At 43.8% G+C, this 22,672-nt stretch overlaps 1 protein-coding gene across 1 annotated transcript in view; it reads right to left on the reverse strand.

Moving 5' to 3' along the window:
* thsd4 (thrombospondin type 1 domain containing 4) overlaps positions 1-22,672 on the reverse strand; it is a 48,063-nt gene that overhangs the window by 9,398 nt on the left and 15,993 nt on the right. The window contains exon 8 of the mRNA XM_086189573.1: positions 947-1,151. Within this exon, the coding sequence (XP_086045699.1) occupies positions 947-1,151 (205 nt within the window). The remainder of the gene's footprint in view (positions 1-946; positions 1,152-22,672) is intronic.

Below are 22,672 nucleotides of genomic sequence, written 5' to 3' on the forward strand. Positions count from 1 at the left end.
ATTAACCACAATTTTGCACCTTGCAGCGTGCTTAGAGAGGCGCTTCGTCAATACAGCCCGATTACCATTAAATCTTACGAAGCTTTTTGCTGTTTTGCAATGCTAACTTATGGTGGTTTGTGTGTCCATGAAACCTTTCCAGCACCGGCCAAGAGAGCTCAACTCACTGCAGGTGACAAACAAAAACACACGGGCAGAATATAGGAAACCTGCTGCAAACTCACGGAACCCAGGACAGAATCACAACATATGACGATCAGCATGATAGTGAAGAATGTGCAAGATGATATTTGGCATCTCGGTCCCGACCTCATCAATCCCTACAAGAAAAACGTAAGATTCTGGAGAGAAGACGAAGATTTTCCCTTTAATGCAATTCTGGTTTTGCTCCATCTGTAGTTCACTGGCACAACAGTAGCTATGTTACAAAACACCAGATGGACCAGAGGATTGAAAACTGGAGCTGTAATTACCTAAGCTTTGTCAGTTGTGGAACTACAAACATGTCTGGAAAAAAAAAAACACGGCTGCAAATGACCTGGTGATTTGAGGTATTTCAAACATTGCTGAAGTCCACTTTGCCTCTATGCTGGATTTTTAAGGGAAATAAAGGATCAGATGTAATTTAACACACACACTTCTATAAGGAGCCAACACTGCAAGATGCCATCTCCAACTTAAGGGAGCAACTTTTGAGGAAATATGCTTGGTGTCATTTCTCAGAGCCAGACGAGCAGATAAACGCCCTCAGCTCCAGACTGCGACAGAGCTCAGCTGCTATGAACATTAGCAGGGAGGAAGAAGGGAAAACCGCCATCAGATTCACCTTCATCCAAAAAGGAATGCAGACGATGCTGGAACAGATGTGAAAACATACATCGATAGAGCAGCGTTGTTGCTATGGTGATCCCACAGCCTACAGACTCCGAATGATGCTTTTACTCACCAAGGTAGTTGCGGCTCTTCACCATCTCTGTGACGTTGATCTTGGTGGCCCCCTCTGGAATTTCCACGATCTTGTGGTAGCCAATCTTAGACAAACTGTGTTTGAAGACACCAGAGACCAGCCTGCAGCTTGTGTTGTCTCCTCCGCACACGCCACACTTGTCCATCACCTTCCCTGATCCCAGATACTCATCACAGCCCAGACTCTGGGAGACGGAGGAGACCAGAGAGTTTCAATTAGGCTGTGTGGAGTGACAGGTGTGAAACAGCTGTATCTGCAGTGTCACGGTGTGCACCAAAGGCTCTTAGTAAAGAAAATGCTTTACTGGATGTGTCTCACTCAGATAAATTGAGCTGCTCCTTCAGACTATGTTTCATAAACTCATTATTAACCACAATTATAAAATAAGCTATTTGCAGGGCTCTCACATGATTATTTTCAAGAGGAACACTCTTGTTGTGACTCGCTTTGGATTGACCCCAGAATCCCCCCCCCCACACACACACACACACTTTCTATGGTTTTCGGTTTCACACTGATGGTAGTAAATCACAGGAAACCTGGACATAGTAAAAATAGAACAGTTAACATCAGCAGTCCATAAATTCAGTCAAACCAGCAGTAAAAGCAACTCGCTGTGCAGACAGGTGGTGCAGCGACCGGGGAGCTACTGTACACTCAGGCTCAGTTCCCCTGCGCCATCTATTTGGAGCTAGCAGTGAGAGATCTCTCTCTCTCTCTGATGAGCGGGATGCAAAAAGAAGAAGAACGTGACCTGTTTTTGCTTGGCTGGGGCTTTAAATAATTAACTGAAGATGCAACGGTCCACATTTGTAAAATTCTGATCTGATTCTGAAAGGGAAACTGATGGCGTTATAGACATGATAGATATCGTTGGAGGTTATTGGTGTTTGATTTTACTTCCCGAGGCCGTAGTAAACCACACAAAGCTTATGAAAAATATACACAAATGTATTCAATCTAAATGCATTCCGGGGCAATTCCTGTCTCATGTCTGAATTAGACGACTAGAGACTGCAGGCTACGCTGCATTAGAGGACTTTTTCGCACTACTGCTCAGCATCATGCACAGGGCAAATTAACCTTGCAAACGTGTATCTGGCATCACTGCTCAGGCAACACTGCAGTGTCAGACTAAGCCCCAAAATCTGCCATTTAAGAAGAGTGGACGTCATGGGACGAAAGAAATAATCACACAAAGCCTCTTTGTGACTGGACAGCAGCCAATCCCAGGCCCTTCCAGTCGCTGTGCAGACTTCCATGTGGATCCCCTGAATCAGTGGATATATTCCTCTCGCCGCACTGTCACGCAAACATAATTCCCTTTAATAACTTGTGCAGCTTTTCCCCACATTTATAAAAATCATGTTCGGTGTAGCAACTAACTTAACAACGCGGACACGTGGACACTGAGCGTCACATGTGGTCCTGAGGTGCTAAACGTAACCCTGAAAACAAAACATCTTTACAAGAACTGTCTACTCGGTCATAAAAATAGTTGAAATCCACACAGGGTAGCGGAGCAAGGGGGGCCGTAAATCAGCCTGCAGAGAGACGTATGGAGAGGAAGACAGGGAGCAAGGTGAGGATAAAGAGGTGGAGAGAGAGAAAAGAGGGTTGGAGGGAGATATAGATGAAGGGAGAGATGGTGTCAAGGGCTGAACTCAAATCCGTGAGGGGCCAAAACAAACACGAGGTTCCTCCTTCCATGCAGGAAATAAGTGATGAGAGAAAAGGACAGTGAATTAAAAGTGCTCCTGTGGTCAAATAGCATTCAGGGTGGCGCTGCTGTGTTTCTTGTTCATCTGAAGCAGCTTTCCCAACGTTACAGTCCAGTGATAAAAGAACAATGTAATGGTGAAAAGAGATTTAGGGACATTTTGACCCTCAGCAATAAGTTCACAATGGAAAATTTCTAAAAATGCAGCAAATAAAGGCTGTTAGTGACATGACTACCCATGAATATCTCCTCCGCGTCTCCATTTTCACCATAAATCCCCTCGACCTACAACAGCACAATTATAACAGCAAGTCCACGTTTGCCTGAAAAAGGGAAAAATGTTCCTCTCATAAAACAAAGACTGACATGTTGAGAGGTTATCTGTGGTCGTTTGGACGGGGAAAAACGTCTCAACCAAAACAAATTGATGGAGCCTAAGCAGAGTGATTTATTGATCCAAAATCTGCGTTGTGAAAGTAATATCATATGACTGCGGATTTAAAAACACATAAGTATTTCATTCTATTCATAGGGGAAGAGCTAAAAAGATTTACGGTAAAAAAGAATAAAAAAATCAGGAGGTATTAAAGAATTAAGGGACTACTTGATATGAAGTGATATAGATGGATGTATCATTAAACTGTCAAGACAAACTTCTAAGATTTGCAGTAGCAATGATGCTGGAGAAAACACAACATCCACCATTAATCCCTCTGACTGTCACATGCCCGTGACAAACACGACCTCAACTGCAAACCCATCAAAATGATGTGCTGCCGGTGTCCAGACACATGAACGCAGCAAAACCCTCGATAACTCTCCCAGAGTTTGAGCCGAACTCAAACAGAACCCTCGTCGTGTGTGATGGAGGAGGAGGAGGAGGAGGCAGCTCTTTCGCCTCCTCTCTGTGGGTGGCTCGTGAAATCTGGAGAGGAAAAAAAATCAACCTCTTTTCACCGGAACTATAATGAGATTTTCAAAATGTCGCTTTCATCTGGAAGTGGTTAAACGTGTGTCAGGACGGCCGAGTGAGTCGACTCAGTCAACACACAAACACTGAAAACAACATCATCTCAAAGCAAATCCTGATGGTATGTTCCCACACAATGCAGCCGGGTTCAGCTCATCATAATTCAGAGTTTTTCCTAACAAACTGGACTCTCACACAGTTTCGCCGAAGGCACTCGTCCCTGGAGACTTCTCCTACTTCCAGAGACACAACAAGATATCAGAAATTAGACTCAGACGTCCCGAGAGGTGAGTTTCTTTTACTTAGAATAATAAATGGAACCCCATTGACCTTTTGATTGATAGATTTATATTCTCTCTGCAGCTTTCACATATCCAGTATAGAAAATAAACAGGCAAAGAATCTAAACCCTCAGGTCTGGACTCCAAACGCTGACGTACAGAATTCAGCGTTACACTTCTTAGCCACAAATTTACTAAATTACCCTGCTGTGACCAGAACTGAATAACTGGAATCCTGTGGATTTGAGGATTTTGAAAAATTCCGCCTCCTTTATTCAAGAGTAAAAGCATGTATGTCATAGAGTGATACCTTACTCATCACTTCCTCCTTTATCACGTCACTTCTCAGAGAGCAGACGGAGCCACCCATGTACATTTAGCCTGAAGCTAATGGTGACTGACAGCTACAACAGCAACACTGCCCGCCGATAAAGTGTCGCGCGCATCCTCCAGCACGATCCATGTTATTTTATTCATCTCGATGCTCAGTAATTTGACCAGCTGCTGCATTCAGTTGAACCAACTCACAAGCGCACATAAAGATGAATAAAGAAGATGTGGTTTATGCTGGAAGTTGCTCTGGAGAGTTTGTAGAAAGACATTTGTGGACAGTTCTGCTATTTTATTTTATTTTTTTGTAGTTGTTTGAGAGGTTCACCATTAGCTTGAAGCTAAATATTTGTCACTGGCACTTTCTGCATTCTGGGGTCACAAAGAAGTGATGCAGGAGGGAAAAATATGTTTGTGAGCTCAAGACGGCTACTTGTCAGTACTTGAAATGCAAAGTACACTCTTTTGGGTGAAGTATTACTTTAAGAATGTAAGTTTCAAAGCAGAAAAATGCTATTTAATATGTGAGAGCAACTATTACCTTTGTGTTTCTCTGTAGCAGAGCAGCTAGTCTTTCTCATATTATCGCCCGGTTAAGTTGATACGGCGAACGTGTCAGCACATGACCGCCTGCTTAGGAGCAGCAAGAACAGAACTTTGGATTTTTTTGGCCTCCTTTTTCAAAACCAAACCAAAAATTTAAAAAAAACTATTCTCTCTCTGCTTTGATCTCTGTTCTGGTCTCCTGCATCTCTGGAGAATAAAAGTGGCTTTTGAGCTGCTGAACGCTCCGCTGTGTTTTCCAACGGCCGTCAGGAGGAAAGGTACAGTGGCTTTATCAGAGGCTCTCTGCAGAGAGCAGCTGCTGCTGTAGGAAGTTTGGTCGACGAATACAATTAAAGTTAACCAAAAAAAACTGTTGCAAGCATGGAAACTTTGTGCTGACAGACAGTTTAAAAAAAAAATGAAAAGAAAAACTTCCTAAAACTTAAAGTAGGAGATAATTACCACTATGAGCTGCTGCAGCCACAGAAGAAATGTGAACTGTTGTTCATGCAAAAAGTTGAATGGTGCAGTTTTAAATGAAGCAAACAGTCGAGTACAGCAAGTTAGTGATGTTTAAAGAAGACAGGACATTAAGGAACACAATTCAGGTACAGAGGAACTGATATCCATCTATGACAGAGCATCCACATCTGTTAGTAACTAAATATAGATCTGATAGATCCAGCTAAGAAGTGGCTGAGCACCAGAAGTTTGAGAATCACAGGTATATATATACAGTATATATATATATATGTGTGTGTGTGTGTGTGTGTGTGTGTATTCTATTACAATCCCTGAGCACCTCATAGGTGCACCTGTACTGCAGTACTGTAGGCAACAATCCAACAGCTCTGCCCTGAATTCTACTTTTACAAAGCTTAGCCTATAATATAGTATTTCAGTTTTTGCAGGCATTGTCAGAAAGGTAATAATTCTGCTTTATTACCCTGAGGTCATAGTGGCTGGTGATGGCTGCCTAAAATATTAGAAACATCTCTCTATATAATAAGTCCAGTTCAGCACCGCAACAAACTACCGCATAAGCTCAATAAAAATCATGCGGTTTAATTGATACCTCTCTGACCACGTAAATCAAAACTAACCCTTCTATAAAGGCCGGATGGACGTATGGAGGAGCTGCTGAGCTGGATCACAAGAGATTGCACAAGTGTAGCTAATGAAGTGGCGGACGAGGGTCTCGTTGCAAAAACTCTAAATCTGCTCTTGACAGGTCTGGAATAATGTTACAGCTGCCTTGCAATAACAGTGATTATCCATGTGGGGGATCCGCTTTGTGGTTCAACACTTGGAGAGCACATAGGAATAAGAGGTCAGAGCGATGCACGCTCACATTAGCGGCAGCGACAGATGAACGTGCCGCCGTGGTAAATTAAGTTTGAAATGTGGTGGAATACAAGCGCAACGTGGTGCTGGAACTTCTCAAAGCAGAAGTTGTTTTAGTCACATGAAAGTGTCCACTTAAATTACTTTTATACTCCACACGAACATGGACTGGTTTTTAGAAGAGCAGTGGTCGGCTATCTGTCTGAACCAGCTCGAAGGCTTCCAGCAGGCCAGCGTTACCGGGAGGTCACTCTAACCTCCAGGCCTCGCTGCAACCACTGAATTAATTCAGAAGCCACCTCTCTGTCAGCGGAAGTTTAGGGTGCAGACGCAGAGAATCTGACTAGCTGCTGTCATGAAGACATAAGCAGCATCCGTGATGACTGGAGGACAAACCTAGACACCGATGAAGCGCATGCCTCACTAAAGCAGTACATTTCACTCTGTCTGAGATCCAAAAACATGTAAAATACTGTGTGAACTGCATGCTATTTCCAGTCGACTATGAGTGGATGCAAGCTCAGAACACAAACCAATGCAGGAGTGACAAAAACAACTTTATAAGACAATAAAAAGAAGCACGTAAGTTTTCCTACTTTTCCCGTCATGGTTGAGCTTGTACAGGTTCGCAGGAAGGGATTTAACTACATTTGAGCAGTGTGTCTGGGAAAAAAAACAAAAAACAAAACTCATTTTACTGAGTATTTACACAAAAGTTGATTTCTGTTGATTTCTGTGACTCCTTAAGTTGAGCAGCTACAGTGCTGCAAGTAGGCCCTGAGGGGTCATCTAAGAATACAACAAATGTGATCATTCTGCATTTTAGAGGTAACGGGGAAAAAAAAGTCTTGGGATTTCAATTTCAATAAAAATTGTTCTGTTTTAACCATTTTTTCTGACACATTTGTGAGCTGTAATATATTTTACATTTTGACATTGTTCAGGAAGAAGTTCAAATGGTGGAAAAGAAGAGTTGCTTCACGATGATCACATTTGACATTATTATAATTCTTATCATTATCGTCGTTGAAATTAAAATCCCAGCTCAACACTCTGTACAATGCAGATTGTGTTTCTCTTGCTGTGGTTTTGGACCAGGACTCATCCCAGGAGTGGGTTCTTCATCAGCGGTTTAGGAAATCGAGCTAAATCGAAGTGTTTCTGGTTTATTTTAATTTTGTGATGGCCACAGAAAAAGTGTGTCCAGATGTCTTCACCCCTTTAAAGTGTTTTCTGGAAACACTTCTGTTATTGCTTAATGGAATTTACAGAGTTTCTAATGTGTTGTGTGTGTTTGCAGCATGTTTTATCAGGGCTGCCTAAGTCCAATTTCCTTATCATGTCTGTGTTTTGTCAATTTCATCCATAAATGGCGGAGGAGCTTTGAGCTCTCAGGGCCACCGTAGATGAGCGTTTCACCACCCGCCTTGAAAAAAAAAAAACCCCAGAACAAAACAAAAAAACCCCAACTAACCATGTAAACCCTTGCTGGACTCAAAAGGCTAATTTTAATCTGCTTCAACTTTGATCTCTTAATGCATTTTATCTTATTTATTTTTATTAATAAAACTTTTAAAGGTTTAGGACAGTGCATCACTCAAACTAGCGATCTGGTTGTTATTAACGAATAAAAGGAACATCCCAGACATCAGCATTTAATAGCATCATAAATAAACTGGTTTATAACCAAAACCTGATTGTACGTCAAACACACAAGCACAGAAGTGAAACCGTGGAGGGTTTTTTCTTTTTTTACAAGAGGATGTTTTCTTAGTCTGGAGATGGCGCAGCGGTTAATCCTCCTGAAATCTTAATCCGCAGGCATCCAGGCCGGCTGCGGCTCTGATCCCACCAGAACCTTCATACCTGCGTCTCCACGGTTCCCCTGTCCGTCCGTCTCACCACAAAAATGTTCCTCTTCACTGTTATCTTAACAACTATCGCATCAACTGGGTTACATTCCAGTTTATCTGGTTTAAACTTCAGGGAATAAAGGTATGTGTTCTCCTGCAGTAAAAAATACATCCCACGATGGAAGTGGTGCAGTACTTTAAAACATATTTACGGGCGCTTGGTTAAAGGGGGCTGCTGGGTGAAACATTGGGGATTTCTATCGCTCTTTACGCATAGAAATGAGGTAATGTTGATGGTCAGCTGTGACACACCAGCTCATCTGGAAAAGCAGTAAAGCCCTAACTCTCAAAAGTTCCATTTTGAAAATACAGAAGCAACCCCCCCCCCCCCCCACACACACACACACACTCCTCGACAAAGAATTTATGATGACCGCAAGACATGATGCTGAGTCTGGAAATTGAATTAGAGAGATTGTAACACACGTAGACAAACATCTAATAATGATCAGGAGAACCTGCATCTGTCTCCCACATGCTGGGATGCTGTGGATCTTTAACTGGTTTTAATGAGCAGGCGCTTTTACTTCAGTCAGCACTTCAAACACATCTGTATCCGTGGAAACAACACGCTATTGAGGTCACATGTGACGTTCTCACTAATAAACCGCCTGAGCCACCGAATATCCCTGATTTACTGTCACATCCTGTGTGAGATACGCGCCGTAAGTACAAAATATTCCAGAAATTTCCTCTTAACAAGGATTACACTGAGGAGGGGAATTCCACCCACGTCTAGAATCCCGTTTTGATTTTCTAAATCTGTTATATTAGGAGGAAAAATGAATCTTATGACCTACATATGTCTTTGCTTTTATAATGGAGCTCTGAGACATGCAGCTGTCTTTCAATACCAGGTGGTGCTTCAGCATATTTCATGTACTTATTTACTGCAGCCTGGAAATATCCTCAAGACTGAACTTCTTTGTGTAGAACACTGTCATCAGGAAACCAGACACAAAGAAGGACTTTCTCGCGCTACAGACACCACTTCACAGTTGTGTGCTTGTCACAGTGACCTTTGACCACTAAAATCCTCTCAGTTCATCCTTGCGCTCCAGTCCACGTTTGAGCCAAATCTGAAGAAATTCCCTCCAGGAGACATCATGTTAACAAAAAAATGGAAGAGAGGGCAAGCCTGAAAACATACTGCCTACCTGCAGCTTTCACCGGTGCAGAAGCATAAAAATGTACCAATTTCTATTGACGGTGAAACATTCGGTACATGCTCTAGACCTCACTCCTGTTCTTGTCTGATTGCTCTTGCTGGGTCTATTTCTGCACTCACGGTGAATGTTTATTCTCCTAACTGGTTTGATATCTTTCTAAATTTTAGACGGGAGGCGGTCCAAATGTAACTGCAGGGCCTGTGAGGTACAGATGGTCTCGCCAGATTCGAGACGATCGGGACATTAACAGCTCATTAAAGGGCTGTTATCAGGTGTAATTCAGCAGCGCACTGTATATTAGAGGCTCGAGTTCACTTAGCGTAGTCGAAGCGGCGGATTTCCTCTAGCGACCGTTATAATCATGACCACAGAAATGAAGCGACTCCACAGATGTGCACAAGTTGAGGTGATGGACAGAGGGGTAACACAAGGGATACTCAAGGAGAGACGGCTATCCCGTTCCCATTTTTATATGCAAATCAAGCTCCACATTGAGATAAAACCATAAAGTGAGCTAGAAGGGCTGCATGACGGCTGTAAGAAAACAGAGTGTTGTGAGCTGAATTTGAATCTACGAATAAATATGTTGACCTATGAATTTGGGGTTCTTAAAAATAGATGGAAGGAATTCTAAACTCACAAGAGGCCAGGAAGTAGAGAAATGCCATTTTGCATGTGAGAGAAGTATTACTAATTTTCACTGGTATTTTTGTAATGTAATGTAATAAAAAACCACAGTCTTTCCAAAACCATGACTGGTTTTTGTGCTTAAATGTTTGAGTAGTAACTTTAATCCAAGCCACAATCTCCCCTCATCCCTAACCCAGTCTTATTTGTTACCAGATCTAAACTGTCACATTGACACAAAACAGAAGCATTTATTCAGTTTTAGAAGGCAACATTCTTCACAACGTGTTTATGAATAAATGACGAGGTGGATGTATCAATCCTGAAAAATATGTGAACGTTTCCCGTGTGTATGCGTGCAGATGTAGAGAGAAGGTGACCACGAGGACGACTTAAAGAGACTTCTCTGCCTGTCCAGCCTCTTCCTGCTCCGTACCACAATGTTCACAAGACACAGCCTCATCTGGAGAAGCAGTGACTGTTTACTGGAGACTTTTATCAAAGGCATGATGCGTGACGGAAGGTTATTTAACTCAGACCCTTGCCCTGTTATACATGATGGAAGTTCTGACTTCATCTTCCTCAGAACTTTATTCTCAGAGATTTCTCCAAATTGTTCCTTTCCCCCTCATATTTCACTCCTGGCTCTGCCAGAATGGGAGCACTAACTAAATAGCCAACTGCGGTTCCTCGCCACAAACAGAAACACCAGTGCTTGTGTTTTTAGTTGTAATTACTTGATTTTCCACTCTCCACAACATAACATCTCAGGACATCTCCTGTAACATTTGTCAAACCAAAACGAGAGAACGGACAAACTGCTTTTATTTACTGTAAGTAGAAGGAAATGATCTGAGGACAAGACAAGAGACCTTTGTGGGTCCAACAAATTTACAAGTTCTTATTTTGCCAACTGAAATGAAGGGAAACTAAAATTAAGTTTGATACTACCAGGGTCACCTAAGGTCACATGAAAGAGACACACCGGCTTTTTTGAAAATGTGCTTTTTTTGTCGTCTTCCCCAGATTCACACAAGAGGATCCGTCTCTCTTCTCTGTGTTACATTAGAGAGCTGAGACCCACAGAGATCAGCTGACCGCTAGTTAGCCTAGCACAATGCATGGTAGTGGATGGTAAGTGTTAGCATACCCCCATTAACAATCACTAAATACATTTTTCTTCTGAATGACCTTTGCCTGCTTTCATATATCTAGACTTGTGTATAACTTCTGCTTTAAAATAACAATTTAAAAGTGTAATTTCATAATCAGACACATTGAACTACAATCCTGACAGCAATGCTGGTTGCAGTGAGTCTGGGCAAAACTGTGAATTTGTCTAAGTAAACAGAACATTTCCCTCCGAATAAAATCTGCTGTTAATCATGGTTGACTTTGTATGAGAGGAAGAAGAGGAATTACTTCTGGACAAACCGGGATCTTGAACCTTTTCTGTCTAATGGTTTTTGACAGAGGAATGCTAACACTTCCCACCCAATACCACTCACCTGTCGAAGCTAACTAGCCGTCAGCCAGCCTGCGGGTCTACTGAAGTACAATCTGGCTCTGGCGAGGATGGTTTAAGGCCATGTATTTCCCAAACAGCTGATATTTTTCCCTGTTCACGACTCTACTCACTGTGTTCTTTTATGTTATGTTTGGATTCATTTTCAATTTGGCAAGTAAAAGGTCACCCATTACTTTGTAAAGTATGAAATCATTTTTGCAGAACTCGAAGTCTCTAAGTGCACTCCCTCCTTCTGCAACAGCTTTTCACATCGATATGATCAGTGGAAGGTTGCTGCCTCGTTGGCCGGCTCATTACCATCTAAGAGCATTAATTTTTAAGAGAGTATTCATGGCCATGTGTGAATTATAAACACTGAGCTAGCGTCACTTCATTTTGTTTTGTTTTGTTAAGTCAGTAACAGTGTTATAAGATGTGGAAAACATCCTGAAACATTTGGTGTTCAGTCTGACATCTTCCTATATTATTACCAGTTGCACAGATTTATGAGAAAGAGGAAACATGGAAGACACACAGCTGCTGCGTTCAGAACCAACAGTTCTGGAGGGAGTAAGATGACATCTCAGAGGAGCACAGAGAAGTTTGATTTGTTTCCCAATGCCAAGCAGCCATGTAAGACACCCTACTGAGACGGCGTTTTACCGTTGTAAGTCTTTGAAACGAACAGGAGGAAGAGGCCTCATCCACCGCCCTCACAGTCCGGGGTGAAGGTCACGGTGTGTTCATAAAAACACTCAGAAATAGCCCTGACAGTAGTGAATCACGGCCATTATAGGGTTTCTCATGATATCACTGCCCGGATTAGCGTGGATTGTTTTTGGGAACGAAATCTCTCGGTCACGTCCGAGCACAAACACTGAGTATCAACAGGTTTGATGCACTGTGGCCTACCACCTGACCTGGTAGGTTTTAATCAAAACATCCCTCAAAGATGTAGGCTAGAGTTTAACAATCAGTCAAAATTTGATCACAATATGATGCGATATATAAATCACAACAGATGTAATATTTGCTGAAGGTAAAATGTGAGTGAAAATACCATCGTCCATGTGAAGTACGGCCCAGTTGTGTAGTTTTCATGTGGCTGAAAGACTCCACAGACAGAACCCGGGAGTGCAGACCTCCGCTATGCTAAATGTAGGGATGCACCAATAAATCAGACGATATCGGCCCCGCTAACTACCGCCGCCCGAACATTTATCTGTTGATGAGACGTTATAGCAAAGGTTGTTTCAGAAATATGATTTGAATTAGTACTCGTTCTAAGATTGCAAGGGCTGAAGGTTTTAAAAGGTTGAGGTTTTTGTTTCCAGAGCACAAAAGAATAAAGAATAACCAAACATGTGCCACAACCCTACGGCCGCAGCTCATGTGCTCTAATTAACAAGCGACGTCAGTGATGATTTACAAAACACCTGAAGAGAATTCTTCCTTATTCATATAAATTACACGCCGGGTATCTGCCAGCTGCTCCAGCTTGATATCTCCACAGATGCAGCCACTCTAATTTCTCCCCTGTAACTAATCAATATGTGCTGGCTCAAGGTGAAGAGCCAAGAGAAACATGAAAATATTACTAATGCAATTTAAAGTCAAATAACACAAGCACAGACCATCTAATCAAGACTTTGGCACTTGACTCCAGTTGTCGTGTGCGTTTCCAGCTTACACCTCACACCAGCCTCATAAATCACCAGCAAACACAGATGAGCTAAAACTAGCGGGCTAATTCAAGCTCGAGTCCAACAGAGTTCCAAGTACATCTTTATAGACCCCAGGCAGGGCTGGCTCATGGAGCAGGAGGGAAATTTAATCCCTCAACCAGCCTGCGAATTTTCTGTGGAAAAACAAACAGCCCAGAGAGCAAAGAGAGCCACAGTGACAAGAGCCGCACTGTAAATACTTCCACAATGACACTGTCCAGTGCTGCTGGCGAGCAGTCTGATCAATAACCAGGATTTCTGGGGATGGCAGAAGTGATGTGGCACCGCAAAGAGAGTCCAGCTCATACAGACAAGATGCTGACATCAACGTGCACCCCCACTTCCTCCCTCCAGGACCCAACAGAGGTGAAGCAGGTCCTACCTGTGACCGCGGCTTCCCCTGCACACGTATGTGGAGGCAGAGGAGCAGCAGCAGAGCCAGTCCTGACAGCATTCTCTCATGTGGCCACAGAAGTGTTAGACCAGTCACTGCGGCTCTCACGGCGGCCCCTGTCAGCTTCTCCTTTGCGTCTGTAGCTCTGAGAATGCCAAAAAAAAAAAACCCTCTCACCGCAGAGACTTCAGATCTCCACAGGCACCCCTTGTAAAGTGAGCTGGGGGAAGTGCTGCTAAGGGAGGTGGTGGCGGTGGGGGGGACCGTGGCTTTTTTAGAGGAGGGAGAGTGAGAGGTAGAAAATGAATAGGAAGGAGAGAGGGGCGGGAGGAGAGGACAGAGAGGAGAGCGCAGCAGCTACTGCTGACAGTAAATTGGAAGTCAGACGGGAAGTTTGGGGGAATATTTCTAATGTGACAGAAAAAGTAACAAAGGACATTTTTGTTGGACTGCCATGTATGTGGAGGCAAAACCACTGCGGTTAAATATGAGAGGAATTAATTGGGAGGCGGGCATCCCGTCTTTCAGGGATGTCAACAAAATGATAAATTTTGAAAAGGTTCTCAACAAAAAGTTACATGATCTCCTTCCATTCAGAGAAAAACTTTTTTGTTGTGTCTTCAAACTCTTACAATACAGAAACTGCAGCCAAAAAAAAAAAAAAAAGCTTACTTCATGTGGTTTCCCTGTTGGGCCACCATTGTTTCCACAACATTAAACTCTAATTCACCAGGACATACTGCGGTAAAGAGTGCACTTTTTATCCTCGTATCTGACAGTTGGTTTTCTCATAACAAGACCGGTCGAGCGCATCAGGGACATGGTGGCTGGACTTACACAAGCACAAGCTTGGAGTAAGCACCAGGAAATTGAAAACGTTCCTGTTGTGAAGTTGTACACCGCGACCCTGAAAGGCTGCGCCGTAGCCTACCGTATGCTCCGAAAAGCTGTGCGGCAGATGGTCTGAGCAGCAGAGCACACGTGGTGGCCGACTGAGAGACACCGCAGAAATCAAGGAGGAAACACTGAAACTGTCCACCTGGACTTTTTACGGACGCGTGTGTGGCTTTAGTCCCTCATGCTATAAACATGTGTGGACAAAATACTTTAACATGTAGTGGCAAATCATTTGATTTCCCTGAAAATGACCCTTCGATGACAATTTCAGTTTCATGCACTGACATATAATTTGGTCGGGTATGAAAGACATGCAGCCTTAAAATTTGGAACATCATGATTCTTTGAAAGAAGGAAACAAACGGCCATTCTTAATTTGCTACAAAAATATAACTTATATGGATTTATCATGTTGTGTCTTCAAGTTTTATTTCAATTTAAAGACACAAATCCTGTTTTTTACATTTAATTATTCCAAGGGAATTAAATTAAATATCAAGAATATAAAAGGAATAAATTCATTTGCAATAACAGATAAAAGACATTCTTAAAAAAACTGCCGCAAATAAAAATAATAAATATACGAAATGACATTTGTCATATTTTCTACTTTGATTAGTTTCCTTTTATGTTTTGAACTTGCGGCTCTTATTTTTATGGAGACTTTTATATGCCGCCTGTACTCGGTCAATGCGTAGAAGACAAGTGGAAGCTCAGGAGGAACCAGTTGACTGATCCATCTTAGGCTCCGCCCTCTTTTCCTGATCACTACTTTTTCTTTCTGGCACATTCCTTTGCTTCATCATTTTGTAGCAGGGTTGTATAAAGGGATTAAGTTAGACTTCTGCATGCTATTGACATATTATATGGAGGGTTCAACAAATCAGAAGTCTTTTTCTTTATACTGCAGAGCTGAGATGAGTTACAGACCCTCACAGCCTGAGGAAAACCCACGCAGGCTGTAGTCTGGTGCCACGGGAGCTGAAAACACTGGCTCACTGTCGTCTTTCGGCTTTCTTTGGGAACATCTACCCGTCTGAATGATTTCTTTCTATCTGTTAAATGTCCATCAGAAATACAGACGTGTCTCTCTTTACCAGAGAGACGGATGACAGGCTCTCTGATGAGTCCTAGGAATTATCAGTTAGGAATTATTCTAATAACGTCCCACTACTTTCCAATCACAAGCTCTTTTTTTATCTTCTTTGACAGTAAAAGGTCATGAGTTGTTTGTTGGGACATTTTAGTGTGTCACCTTTGACTCAGGGACCTTTGCTAGACCAAACAAGTCATTCGTTCCAGACCGAGTCATAATTATTCTGGTACTCTAGTGATGGATACTGAGAAGGAGGACAGCTTCATAAATATAAAGAACCTCTTAGTCAGCTCCTGTGTTGAATTGCCAGACTGCAGAATTCCCTTGACAATGTTCAAAACATCAGCTGACGCCTCTCCAGGTCTCACTGTCGTCGCCAACGCAAGCATTGAAGTCCCCCAGCAGAATGAGGGAATCCCCGGGGGGGCACTCTCCAGTTCTCCCTCTAGGGAATCCACATAAAAGGTGGCGGGGGGGGGGGGGTACTCTGAACTGCTATTTGCCGCATAAGCACAAACAACAGTCAGGACCCGTCCCCTCTACCGAAGGCGGAGGGAGACTACCCTCTAATCCACTGAGCTGAACTCCAACGTACAGGTACTGAGCCGAGGAACAACAAGTATTGCCACCCCTTGCGTGTCGCCCTCTCACTGCTGGCAACACCAGAGTGGAAGAGAGTCCAACCCCTCTCGAGAGGACTGGTTCCAGAGCCCTTGCCGTGCGTTGAGGTGAGTGCGACCATATTGGGACGGAACTTCTCAACCTCACTCTCCAGCTCAGGCTACTTCCCAACAAGAGAGGTGACATTCCACGTGTGCAAAGCCAGCTTCTCCAGCCGAGGATCGGACCACCAAGGTCTCCGCTCTCGACTGCCATCCATCCCACACAGCACCCAACCCCTTTGGCTCCTCCCATCGGTGGTGAGCCCATTGGAGAGGGGGACCCTCTTCTGTGCCTGGCCGGGCCCCATGGGTGCAGGCCCAGCCACCAGGCGCTTGCTGCCAATCCCCGGGCCTCAGACAAACCGTACAAAGTAAATCTTTTTATCCTGCACTGGGATTAAAATAGCTTGGATGGGAGCACTTCGGTTCTTCTGTACTCACATATTTAACAGGTTTATAACTGCTATATTATCCTGGTTTCTGGCTTTGCTGAAAGGATCAGCTGACACACACACATCTCCTGCAAGATTTTATAGTTACAATCCCCCCCCCCCCCCCACACACACACACACACACACCAACAATCATGCAGACACCTTAGAGCAGCACACACAGCTGCAGACGTGGGGAGCAGAGAATGGACAGAAGAGACCGTCTCTTTTAAGCAGTCCACCCATCATGGTCAACCTCCAGCCGCCCTGCTCTCATGATCATCCTCAGATCTGGACACATCTCATTATGGCGGTATAACGCCCAGAGGTCGGGCGGGGCCAGACTGACTGTCAAGTGCACCCCGGGGGACCTTGTTTCCTTCCACAAGTGGGTCAGGCCTGAAGCAACCTTGGCTCCAGGCGCCTGATTCCTTCAACCCACACATGTCAGAGTCATGCTGGACAGCAGGTGGCCTCAACACGACTACGCTGTCAGCATCCAGCTCCTACAATAGCAGCATTCAACAGCCTCTCCTGGTGCTTGGTGGATGTTTCAATGCAAAGTCATGGCTGAAGCATTACTAGCAGGTGTGGCCTCAGAGGCTTTACACTCCTGTCACTTTTCCACTAAAAAAAACAAACAAACAAACATACAAACTCTGCTAACATCTGGTTTTTGTGCGCAGTGACTCCCGTGTCAAATGGGCCTCATTCAGACTGCAGATGAATCTGATCTCCCTCTCAAAGCAGATCTCTTTCTATCCACACTGTAATTTGCAAATGATGGGACCAGATGTGTTCTGTCAAATTGGATATCTGACCAATACATGAAAAAAGTGGTACAACACTGAGTTTGGTTTTTATCCTTTCTACATCCAGATTTTTAGTGTGCTTTTAGTGCTCATGTTACGTTGTTATCAAACAAAATAAAACACACAGATCACAACTTCACCAAAAAAGATATGAAAGTCTCACTGGTGATCCAGAGTTGTTTGTAGCTCGTGTATTAACTGTCCTTCACAAGGTGTTTCAAGGTTAAGAGTAACACAGAAGACACTTTGAAATCCTATCCAGACTGAGATCCAGCCGTAGAAATCAGATTTGAATCTGACCTCAAATCACCTCCAAATGTAATGTGAATCAGATTTGCAACAGTCAGATACAATGTGTTTTCTAGCTATTCAGACAGTCAGAAATCAATCTGGATATGCCCAAAAAAAAAAAAAAAAAATCATAAAAAAAAAAACGGACTTGGACCATGATTTATCGCCTCCATCTCAGCATTAATTTAAACATTAAATCTGACGTGCAACGTGAAAAATCTGCCTCCTCTTGTCATCTATGCAGCTGGTGTTGTTCGGGGTACATGAGTGGCTGCAGTAAGAAATGCGTAGGAGTGACGGGACACCGTGCTCCACACATGCTCTCACAGAAATGAGGATTTTAACGTCGTCACACTCATATTTACATGTATCAATAATTGCAATTCGGTGTCACGTGTTACATTCTTACGCCTCCATTCATCATCCATAATTCCAAACAGTCAATGATCGATCTGTAAACTTCAGAGAAGGCAGAGGAGCAGGAAGGGAAAAAAATCCCACACGATTCTGATGCATCTGGGATACATATTAGTCAGCAAGGCAAGGAATGCAGGTCCCATGATTGTTTCCTCGGAGTGATGTATCTGAAGACAGGGAGAGCCGAGTGAGAAGGGGCAGTTTGATGAATAAAGCAGGTCAGGCTGCTGTTTCTATCTGTCCTCCTCTTCACTCAAAAGCTGAGAGTCGATGACAGACTTGTGTTACAGACGTGATATGAGAGAGTTGCTGCATCTCAGAGGATGATGTACTGAAACAAAGGCGCAGGTACGGTACCTGACTTCACCTCACTCAGTTCTCCGTCTGCCCCGCTGACTTGTTTTCAGTGGACTTTTACAGCTGATGGATGTTTCTGAGAGGTGGGATATTTTGGTGATCCCAGTCAAGAGCGGATACGATTCCAAAGCGTTTGGTCGTGTCTTTCCCAGCATCATCAGTCGAGCTCCCATTTAGCTGTCAAGCGACTTCTAAGCGAGGTTTGGAAATGTTGCACTGAGGCAAATGTGAATGCCTTCCACTGGTTTGGAGCAAATAAACTAGACTATGCAATGCAGTCAGAAGATGGAGGTCCTCGGATGCCAACCAGGTGTGCATGTTGTTGCCACAGCTCGACCAAACTGCCCCCTGAACGGCTGGTGCCTCAACTACTGACCTCTATGACGGTAAGAAACAGTGGTTCTGGTGAGGATGAGGGTGAAATTCAGGCTGCCATCGAAGTTAGTGTGGCAAAAAAAAAAAAAAAATCAGATGGACACATTTTTTCCAAACATTGTCAGTTCCATCGACCATCTCTACGTCAAAATATATTGACGGAAACAGCAATTGTCTTTAATCTTAAACTAAATTTTCCAACGTGAAGATTTGAGCAGTGGAAAAAGCTCTTTTTCATTGTGTTGAGGTGACAGGTGGTTCCTTCCTCCCCAAGTTTAACTTCATTCTGCTGCTTTTACCTGACAGCCGAGACAAATAGAGCAGAAAAGCTCTGTGTTAACTCTTCAGTGTGTTTAATGCCTTTATACATCTGCTGGGGGTCATTAAGTTGTAAAAGGCTGTGTGATAAGCGTCTGATTTACAAAGGAGCTGGACCCTGAGCAGCAGGAGTCCTCCAGCACGGGCGCACGCACACATGCATGCACGCGCACACACACACACGCACGCACACACACACTATCTCTACCTCTCTTACTCAAGACAAGCCTGCCAGAGATATAGCCATAAAACAGCATTTACAATGCATACAGTATAAACACACTTAAGTGTTACATTCACATACACACGCACGCACGCACACACACACACACACACACACACACACACACACTGAAGCTTACGTTTCTTATCTTATTCTCAAATTACCCTGAATTCCAGGAGTCCAGCGGGCGCTGACCACACATTGAGCGCTCCAGATATCTTTGACATTCCAAACAAACCAATGAGGTGGAACATGTGCTCAACTGTCCCTTCAATTGACAGCCACCCAGGGAGCAGCCAATCATTGTCAACAGCCGTTCGTCTGAGGGACACCTAAGTGACTGCTCCCTGCTAAAAATACAGCCTCGTACACATGTAGCGTACCCTCATAAATCTGAGGAACCAGACGCTGCTCTCTGCCTTCCAAACACGCCACAGCAGAGTGTCCACCACCTCCACCATCTATCAGCAGCCCTGTCTATGCATCCCATCTGACCACAGACTTTTGAAGGGAAAAAAAAGGCTATTTTGACTGATGTTGCGATACTGGAGAGAATATTCCTTTAGACATGATTACATTAAAAAAAACGCATTCCATCCTGAGAATTTTGCAGGGATCTCTATTACACTAAGATGTTTTCTGGAGAATCTGACGTGTTGGCAGGGCATCTGCACAGCACCTCGGTGACACAGTTTAATAAGACACAATTAACCGTTGATGCACCTTCCAGCAGTTTGAAAATTGCAAGTTACCAGCTTCCATTTTGTGCATTTGCTCTTTTATGAAAACAGCAAAAACAACAACAACAACAAAGTTTAGCAAAATTGGATGCATGTTTCTGTTTCCGTCAGCCTTTTCTGACTATCCTTTTAAAGTGCGAGTTTACACAATACATGAGCTCAATGGAAAAGAAATCCATCACAGAAACAACAGTCTGTCAACTCCTACTTGGGCTTTACAGATCAGCCGTGTGGTGGAAGCAAAACAAAACGCTAACTCACATGTCAACACTTGTCTAATATTTCAGATATTTAGGATATAAAATCACATTTCTACACAACAATCAACTTCACTTTCCCTTCTTTTTTTGGTTCATTTATGGTGTTAGGTCTCATGTGCACGGTCCGCTGGAATGAACAATACTGAAAATAGACCAAGAGCACACAGGAAAAGTGCATGGATCTGATTTGCAAATACTTCCCTCATTTCTGCTGACACCAATATTTGAAGGCTGGGCCCAGCTGTTGTTGTGCTGAACTGCCAGAATATGATCAGGAAATGGAAGTTTGACACAGAGCTTCCTGTAGTCCTCAGGTCCCGTGGGATACAGTGCCAAGACGACGCTGAAAATCTATCAAAGTTCTTCACTGTAGCGGCAATAGCTTGACAGTTAAAAACATGTTTGTGTATGAGCTAAAGCACAACAGAAGAAAAACACACAACTGATCAGATAACAGTGATGAGCAAACCCATTCGAACTCACCACGTATGCTGGAAGCTCACTGAAAGGAGATTCTATCACGAGAAGCTATTACTTGGTTTCTCCCAGTTTGACCTGGTCACCCGCTCAGAGGGTTAAACACTCCCCTGTCCTCAGAGATCAAACTGTATGAGGTGGAACAGAACCCGTCAGAGGTGTGGCACACCCAGAGTGTCAGCCGGGGCCTGACGTGGGCTGCTGAGAGCCGGTACAGGGCCCATCAAGATCCGCGATGTTGAGTTTTCAACTAAGACATTAATCTGCCATCACTTCTCAGCCATCATCTGTCCTCACTGTTCTCCAACTGGAATTCTCATATTCAAGCTGTCTTGGCACCAAGTGAAGACTAAAAGCTCTAGCAAGTGAAAGTGAGCAGGATACTGCATCTGCGCCAGCTCGGGGCTGCCGCTCCATCACCATCCTTATAGATGGGAGAAAGAGACACTTCCAGGGATGAACGGCGTATCTCACAAAAACATGTTTTCATTTTTTTTCGTCTTTTTTTTTTTTCCACGTGAAAACAGACGCCACAGCAAAACTCCTCTTCAAGATTAGCACTAGATAATAAGCAGTAGCTGAACCACTTCTGCACTTCCAGGAATTTCTTACCATGCGGTGCATCAAAAAATGTCATCAGTGCATCACTTGGGTTGTGGGTCATTTGCAGAAAAGAGTCAAAGTTTAGGTCAAACAACAGTAACACAATACAAGTTTCTGCAGCCAAAAAGAAAAAACTGTCTTTGGATGTCCAAAGTCAGTGAGATTGGATGTTGGGCAACTGTCCACGTCAACGTCCGCCCACACAAAGCTTTTAACACTGACAGGCTCCGTTTTGTTCCATGGATGAAGATTTAGCAGATTTCATTGTGGATGATGGATTTGAATGCAACGCCTGTCCGTCACGCTGGAACAGTAGGACTGACAACCTGGACACAACACTCACTGGGTGCTAGGGGTTATCTGTCAGTCATCCAGACCCCAAAAAATAGGACTGGAATCCCACAACTAGCCTTTAAAACTGATGTAGTCGGATATTTCTAGTGTTAATTTCAAACACAGCACGTTTCCCCGTCACATCTCTTGCTGAAGCCAGACCGGGTAGTCGTGAATCCATCAGACACGGGTAATGGCGGGGAACACAATGAGTTTGCAGCTGGGTTCTGCCGTGACAGAGGTGGGATTGAGGTATCGCCACCAGTGTGTGCAGGACAGGCTGTATATCAGAGCACTCATCTCCCTTTTAACAAGTCTGCCGCTCCACCTCAGCAGGGAATGCATAATCCAGCTGTCAGAGTGTGTGTGTGGGGGGGGGGGGGGGGGGGCATGTGGCTGTTGTTGGGTGGGTTCGGGCCTAAGTTGGACTTTGGGTGCTGGGAAACTCGTCAGTCAGAGAGGATGACTGATGCCTCCACACTGCTCCGGGTCAGAAGAAGCCTCAATGTATCCATCATCTTCATTCTGAGCAAATCCATCCAGGCCAGAGTCAATGAGTTCAATGATACATTCCTCATCCGCAAGCACGTCTCCTTCTGAATCGAAACACTGAACGTCAGCACATTTATCCTGCTTGTGTGTTTGGTTATTTCCTCATCACTTCCTAGCTAACAGCGCTGAGCAGCAGGGCGCTGCGTAAACCAACTACTGGGTCAATAATAGTCCAACAGCCTGGATGGATTTTTTACCCTCAGCTGGGCCCACCACGGCCAGCAGAGAAGTGTGTGGTCAGTGATCGCCCTTTAAAAATAAACACACACCCTTCTCAAATGCACTTTCTTGGTACAAAGGGAGAGAAGTCGCAGCTGAATGGAATTCCCAGCACAA

This window comes from Aulostomus chinensis, chromosome 2 (assembly GCF_037954235.1).
Source record: "Aulostomus chinensis isolate RoL2024-O1b breed Wild chromosome 2, RoL_Achi_v1.0, whole genome shotgun sequence".
Lineage (NCBI taxonomy): Eukaryota > Metazoa > Chordata > Actinopteri > Syngnathiformes > Aulostomidae > Aulostomus > Aulostomus chinensis.